The sequence below is a fragment of the Amaranthus tricolor genome, chromosome 4 (genome assembly GCF_026212465.1).
Source record: "Amaranthus tricolor cultivar Red isolate AtriRed21 chromosome 4, ASM2621246v1, whole genome shotgun sequence".
NCBI lineage: Eukaryota > Viridiplantae > Streptophyta > Magnoliopsida > Caryophyllales > Amaranthaceae > Amaranthus > Amaranthus tricolor.
In genome coordinates, this window is record NC_080050.1 from 15371789 (window position 1) to 15379288 (window position 7500).

General features: G+C 30.7%; 1 protein-coding gene and 1 pseudogene across 1 annotated transcript in view; both read right to left on the minus strand.

Annotated features, from left to right (window-relative positions):
* The window catches only part of LOC130811469 (uncharacterized), a 4741-nt gene extending 2253 nt beyond the window's left edge, over positions 1–2488 (minus strand). Inside the window, 2 exon segments of the mRNA XM_057677791.1 lie at positions 537–1069; positions 1128–2488. Coding sequence (XP_057533774.1) covers positions 537–1069; positions 1128–2274 — 1680 coding nt within the window. The 5' untranslated portion in view covers positions 2275–2488.
* A 136-nt stretch (positions 2489–2624) lies between these two features.
* The window catches only part of LOC130811459 (protein TIC 214-like), a 5973-nt pseudogene continuing 1097 nt past the window's right edge, over positions 2625–7500 (minus strand).

A 7500-nucleotide genomic window follows, 5' to 3' on the forward strand; every position in this document is an offset into this window, starting at 1 on the left:
GGATAGGAGCATACTCTGGATCGGAATTTGTGGGAGTACTACTTGATCATTTCTACAAATTTAAAGTCTCAATTCGTATTTATTTTATGTAAAAATATCTCGTCGGATAAGTTACACAATCTCTATTACATACAAATCCTTTGTGTACTTTGGTGTTCCTAACCATCCACTCATGTTTATTCAACCTCTATGGTAATTCATATCATCCATTTTTATACAGAGAAAAAAAAAGAAAGTAAAAACTCCATAATTCGTTTCAACCCGCTTCAAGTCAGGATAACCAATCTTGGGGGAAACAGCCTTGACGGCTTATGTTTATTTTTGTTTAACCCTTGTACATAGGCAATGAGATTCAACTTTTTACTGCAAATTTGAAAGCTGTTTTCTTTCACTCATCTAACTATCTGGTTTACTTTATCAACCCGATCAGTAACTAACAAAAAGGAAGATACTATTCAATCCATTTCATTTTTATTCTTAGAAACCCAAAATAAAAAGAAATGAGGCAAGGGTAGACCCATGTTTCAACGAATCACACGTAGAGATATTGCTAACACACATAGAGTTAATGGTATTTCATAACTAATTGATTGAGCAGCTGCCCGTAGACCACCTAAAAAGGAATATTTATTATTTGATCCATATCCTGACATAAGAAGTCCAATTGGAGCAATACTTGAAATGGCAATCCATAAAAAAACACCAATACTTAAATCGGCTAGAACAAGTCGAGAACCAAAAGGAATTACTGAATAACTTAGTAGAATTGATATAACTGCTATAGAGGGTCCAATACTAAACAAATACGTATCCCCTCTAGACGGAAGAAGGTTTTCTTTAAAAAGTAGTTTTGTTCCGTCCGCCAGAGCTTGAAGAATTCCCAAAGGACCGGCATATTCAGGTCCAATACGTTGTTGTATACCTGCGGATATTTGTCTTTCTAACCACACAATTACTAGTACACCTATTGTGATTCCCAATACGAGAATCAAAATAGGGAAAAGCAGCCATATAGTCCCATAAACCTCTTTTAAGGATTCCAATCTGGAAAAAGAATTGATAGCTTGTACTTTTGTTATATCAATTATCATTTCAACGATCAACTTCTCCCATAATGATATCTATGCTACCTAGTATCGTCATAATATCAGCCAATTTCATTTTTTTAACTAACTGAGGAAGAATTTGCAAATTGATAAAACCCGGCGGGCGAATTTTCCATCGCCAAGGAAAAACACTCTGATCTCCTATCAAAAAGATTCCTAATTCGCCTTTTGGGGCTTCTACTCTTACATACAGTTCTTGTTTCGACAATTCAAAAGCAGGAGATGGTTTTTTACTAATGAATCGATATTCAAAATCATTCCATTCAGGATATTTTATTTTATTAAAGCGTCGAATTTCTAAATTTTCATAAGGACCCCCCGGAATTCCTTCTAACGCTTGTTGAATAATTTTTATAGATTCTGCCATTTCACTGATTCGGATTAAATAACGAGCTAATGAGTCTCCTTCTTTTTGCCATTGAACTTCCCAATCAAATTCGTCGTAACACTCATAATGATCAACTTTACGAAGATCCCATTGTATTCCGGAAGCTCGTAACATCGGTCCTGATAAACCCCAATTTATTGCTTCTTCTCCACTAATAATGCCTATGTTTTCAACTCGTTCTAAAAAAATAGGATTTCGCGTAATAAGTTGTTGGTATTCAGTAAGTCCTATTAAAAAATAATCACAAAAATCTAAACATTTATCTATCCACCCATAAGGTAGATCGGCAGCTACTCCTCCAATACGAAAATAATTATGCATCATTCTCATACCGGTGGCAGCTTCGAATAAATCATATATCAACTCTCTTTCTCTGAAAATATAGAAGAAGGGGGTCTGCGCACCAATATCTGCCATAAAGGGGCCTAGCCATAACAAATGAGAAGCTATACGACTTAATTCCAACATGATTACTCTCATATAGCTAGCCCTTTTAGGGACTTGAATATTTCCCAATTGTTCGGGTCCATTTACAGTTATTGCTTCTGTGAACATAGTAGCTAAATAATCCCAACGTGTTACATAAGGCAAATATTGTATAATTGTTCGGTTTTCCGCAATTTTTTCCATACCTCTGTGTAAATAACCCACTATTGGTTCACAGTCAATAACATCTTCACCGTCTAAAGTAACGATGAGTCGGAGAACGCCATGCATTGATGGATGGTGAGGGCCCATATTGACTATCATGAGGTCTTTTCTGGAAGTTGGTACAGTCATAGGTTTTTCCCCGATTCATTTTTTCACGAATTCATTTTTCCATGAATTGATGAAAACAAAAAAAGTTCATCAAAATTCAATTCAAGATCTAATAAATCAAATAATTCAAAACAACTCTTCAAATTAACGTGTTTTTAGTTCTCGAATGTTCAATTGGCTGATTAATTCTTTATAACGTATTCTGTTTTTATTTGACAAATAAGCCAGTAGTCGTTGACGTTTTCCCAAAATTTTTCGTAAACCTCTTTGTGATGAATAATCTTTTTTGTGCAATTCCAAATGTGAAGTATGTCTTCGTATCTTATTGGTAAAACACAATACTTGAAATTCAACAGACCCCCTATTTTCTTCTTTTTTTTCATTCAAAATAACAGATATGAATGAATTTTGTTTCATAAATTCTTACTCTTCCTTACCTTTTTTATTTTTACAAAATATGGAATTTTACGGATCAGTAATAATAATGCCATCTGTTTTACTTTGTTATATACAATATCTTAACCTTATTTTATTGATACATTTTATCAAAGAAACTTAATAAATAAAATTCTCTTGATTCATTTCAAGATCCAATTGATAATTCATTGAATTAGTATTCATGTATCAGACTTGAATGTATGACAAGGCGTGTGTACATCTATTTCTCTATCAAATAATAGGGAATCTATAAGACAAATGGATCATAAATTTATTTTTAATTGCGGATACATATGGATTCGTAGGATACTAAAACGACTTCCGTTATTAGTATCAAACCAATAACGATTCATACAAGCTAAATCTTCCAATCTATAATTTGGCCAAAGAAATAATTTTAATTTTCTAAGTGTATTTTTATCTCGATCAATATCTTTGTTTTCATCAAAAAATGGACTACAATTTTTTACCTGAGTTCCATTATAAAATGTTGGGTTTGTATTCATACCTTTATTATTATTCCTTGAATTTAAACAAATTAGAATTCTCAATTCTCTTCGACGCCTAGGAGATAAAATATTTTCAGGAGCAAGCAAGTCAAAATGGTTTTTGTCTCGTTCACCGAAAATGCTTTTATCAACATTTTCACTATATCATTTTTGATTTTTTTGGTGTTTACTCTTATGCACCAATGAAATACCTATCGTTTGATATATAATAAATTGGCCGTTGTCTTTTGCAGACAGACGAAACGGTTCAATAATGAGTAGTCCCCTTTCCGCCAATTCTCTACAAATGAAATCCTCGTTACGTGGTAGTATATCTAAATTCATTTCTCTTTTTTCTACTGCGGAGATAGCAATTTCTATTGGATTTATCGATTTAAGCAGGAAACAATATACTTTGATATTATTCAGCAGTTTTTTCTCCAAGGTTTTGTCCCATCTGAGTTGAAGTTGAACAAGCCAATATCTTTTCAGTAAGAGATCCATTTCTGTTTCTATACCACTCTTGGATTGTTTTTTCTTTCTAGGCTTTTTCAGATTTGATCCTATATAATCTTCTTCAATATCTTTTTGTCCATTTGAGAAAACAGATTCAGAGTTGTCTTGACCATCTGATCCAAGAGTTTCTTTACTTATAAATTCATTTTCGCCTTGATTCTTATTTTTTAATTCAAAATATTTTTTTTCATTTGAAGGTATAAAGGGATTCGTTTTTTTATTTCTATTGATGTTTTTATTTTCACTTAAATTTTCACTTACATTCGACTTTGAAAAAAGAAAATTTATTGGTATAAACCAAGGTTTCATTTTATATGCATTATAAAAGAAGAGAAATTCGGAGAAAAACCAAAAGTCTAGATTTGATATGGGACGACTTAGTATTTCTTCATTCATTCCCATCCAATCCAAAACGTTTTTTTTTTGATGGGGTTGGTTGATTTCTTGATAAATTGGTGTGTAAAAAATACTTTTCTTATCAATTTTATCAACAATTTGATAACTCTTAAGTTCAGTTTTAGTATTTTCATTCCTGCCAATACTGATATCGACCCAGGCCTCAATGTTGACTTTCTTTCGAAGACAAAAATGAATAATTTTCAAATCCAAAAATTTTCTATCGGTCTTTTTCTCTATATCCATATCCATAATATTTTTTATTCCTAAATAATTAGTGATAGGGATATTCCACCACATGTCAATGAATTTGTCTTTATTTAGGTTGTAATTATAAATAGAAGAAAATTCATTGGTCTTATTTACTTGGAATGGGCTCCCATAACTATATGTATATGAATTGTTTTTATCTTCATAATAAAGAAATTTATATGATAAAACATCATATCTATAGTTCTTTTTAAAATTTGATTTTTTATTTGGCAATAAGAATAAAAAGTTTTCAATATTATTTGTATTTTCAATGGCAAAATGTTCAGTTATTCTATTCCGCACTTTTTGGGGGTACTAATTGAGACCATTTTATCTGGGATAAATCATATTGATAATTACTTTGCAATTTTAACCAGTTTTTCCATTGATTCATTCCAGAATTCGGAAGTTTTTTAGTCTTTAGCTCGGAATGAGTTATTCCTTGGGTTCCAAAATAATCTTTTATTTCATTTTTAAGAAATAACGACATTCCGCGATACTGAAGAACAGATCTTACCTTGTATAAGTCAAAAATAGGGGTTTGAGATAATTTGTAAAATACGTAGGCTTGTGACAAAAAAGCCAAATTAGAAAAAATATTCGAATTCTTATTAATCTCGTCATTACTAAAAAACAGCAAAAATGCTTTTTTTATATTCGAAATAAACGAATTTTTTTTTTATTTGTTTTCTCAAGCCTTTCATGATTTTTTTCATTTTCATTAGTGTAAATGGATTTATCAATCCAGTTTTTTGTTGATTCAAGAAAAAGTTGTGTATTAATTCTGGGAATATTAATGATGGATAGAAATATATCGACGTATATCTTTTCGCTAAAAAAATAAAAAATAGAATTTATTTTACGGATTAATCGAACATTTCCTCTTTTTAATATTTGACCAATATTTTTAAACGATTCGAATTGTTTCGTACTATAATGTGTTTTGTTAGAATTAATATTTAATTTTCTATTGTCTTTTGATATTTTTTCTATTTTTTTTTTGATTGTCCTTGTTCGATTAGCCAAATCTTTTATTTTTTTTTCTGGCACTGAAGAATTTGTCCGATTCAGGAATCGAGTTTGAATGGACGATTCATGAATCATATGATTAGTAATTATCGAATCTTTTTCTTTTTTTATTTCCCTAATCATATGATTAGTAATTATCGAATCTTTTTCTTTTTTTATTTCCCTAGATTCTTCGCTCACTCCAAATCCTAGAATTCGATTTTCCTTTAACATTATTTTTATTTTTTTAAAAAATAGAAGGATTTTCATAATCCAAAATTTTCTTGTATTTGGAAACTTTCGAATATTTTTGCCTAATTGTTTAAAAATACGGTTAAATAAAGAAGGGTGTTTTCGGGGAGGACCAAAAAGACTGTCAGTTTCTGTTCCGAAAACTGTTAAAAAACAATAATCATCTGGTTGATTTTGTTTTTTTATTCGATCTCGGGATGTGTGCCAAGGTTTTAGATAGAAAGGAACTACTATCTTCAGACCACTCAGCACGTTGGAATAATAGTAGACGAACAATATTTTTTGCTATTATCAATAAAGGAATTAAAATATATTTTCTAAAAATGGACTGAGTCATTAACATCAAACTCCTTATTAGTTGAGCAAACGGGACGGTATCCCAGGTTTCGGCTACTTTTATTTGTTTATCTTCTTCTAGTTTTGCTTTTTCTTCCTTTTGCGTTAATAGAAATTCTTCTAATTTTTTTTCCGCTAATTCTTCTTTCTTTACTTCTTGTTCCTTTAATTTTTCCTGTTGAGAAAGTGGAATTTCTGGTTTTTTTCTCATATACCTTTGAACTCGTCTAATAAGTGTAACAACATACACAGAATAAAAAGAGGCTTCCTTTGTTCGGTTGAAAAAAAGTGGCGAATGTACTTTTGCTTGAAAAAATTCCAAAATAAGAATTTTACATCTTTGAGCACGCATGGAACCTTTGATTATATCTCGACGAAAATCAGATTGTTGGGCATACTGTGTCAAATCCACTTCGTCTGCATCGTTATTATCTTGCTTAGTCGTATAAATCACTACAGGGTTCGATTGCCTTGTGCGGATTTCATAATCCAGCACCACGTCTTTTTCAAGTGCTCTTTCATATTGTTCGGGCTCGTTAATTAATTGGTGTGACCAACGAGGAACTTTTTTTTCTTATTTCGTTTATTCTTTTTGAAATTGGTTGAGTAAACGCATATGCTGTGGTTGTATCAATTAAAAAATTGAAAAATCTTTCTTTATTTTCTGAACTAATTTGTTCTTGTTCGGAAAATAACAAATTTTTGTTTTGATTGAATGTTGAGTCTCCATCAAATTGACTCGCTTTTGGTTTTTTAAGTTCAAATTCTTGATAATTGGAATCATTAAGTAAAACATTATGAATTTTATTTATAAAAAATTTATCAATTAAATTATTCACTGTAGTTTCATTTATATTTATAAAGGGTGAAACCATTTTTTTTATTAAAACACGATAGGATCCCATTAATAATGGATCATGTATTTTTTTCAAAAATTCCCTTTTAGTTTTATCATTTTTGTTTTCTAAGCATAATCTTGTTTTTTTATCGAGTACATCTATATAAAAAATGTCTTTGTCTAGAACCGTAATTCTATTATTTAATTCATTGCTTAAACTGTTTCTTTTTTGTTCATTTGTAGAAATCCAATTATTGGATAGTTCATCATCAAATAAGAATTTTTCTGTTGTATCCAAAGAAATCTTTCTTTGTATCATTTCCCAGAAAATTGATAAACTGGGTGGATATGTAAAAGAAATTCTTTGTTTTCCATCATTTTGACATGTATAAAAAAAATATTGTGACATTTCATTTCTTACCGCATTTTCAAATCGATTGTTTTTTATATATCGCGTTGGACGATTCCAACGTTTATAGTCGAAAAGAAGAAAAAGAAGGGATTTTTCAAACCCGAAGAAGTTTTTCTTTTCTTCTTTAAGTATTTCTAATGAAGTTGGGCTATTTTTATAGCATGCTTCTTTTAAGTGCAAGTGGAATTCATCCTCTGTTTTGTCCTTTCCATTCACTCGGATCTTTTCCATTTCATCGATTTGGATTTTGTCCGGATCCTCCTTTTCTTCCGAAAAAAGGGAAGGAGAAGGATCTTCTTCGGTGAATCCCT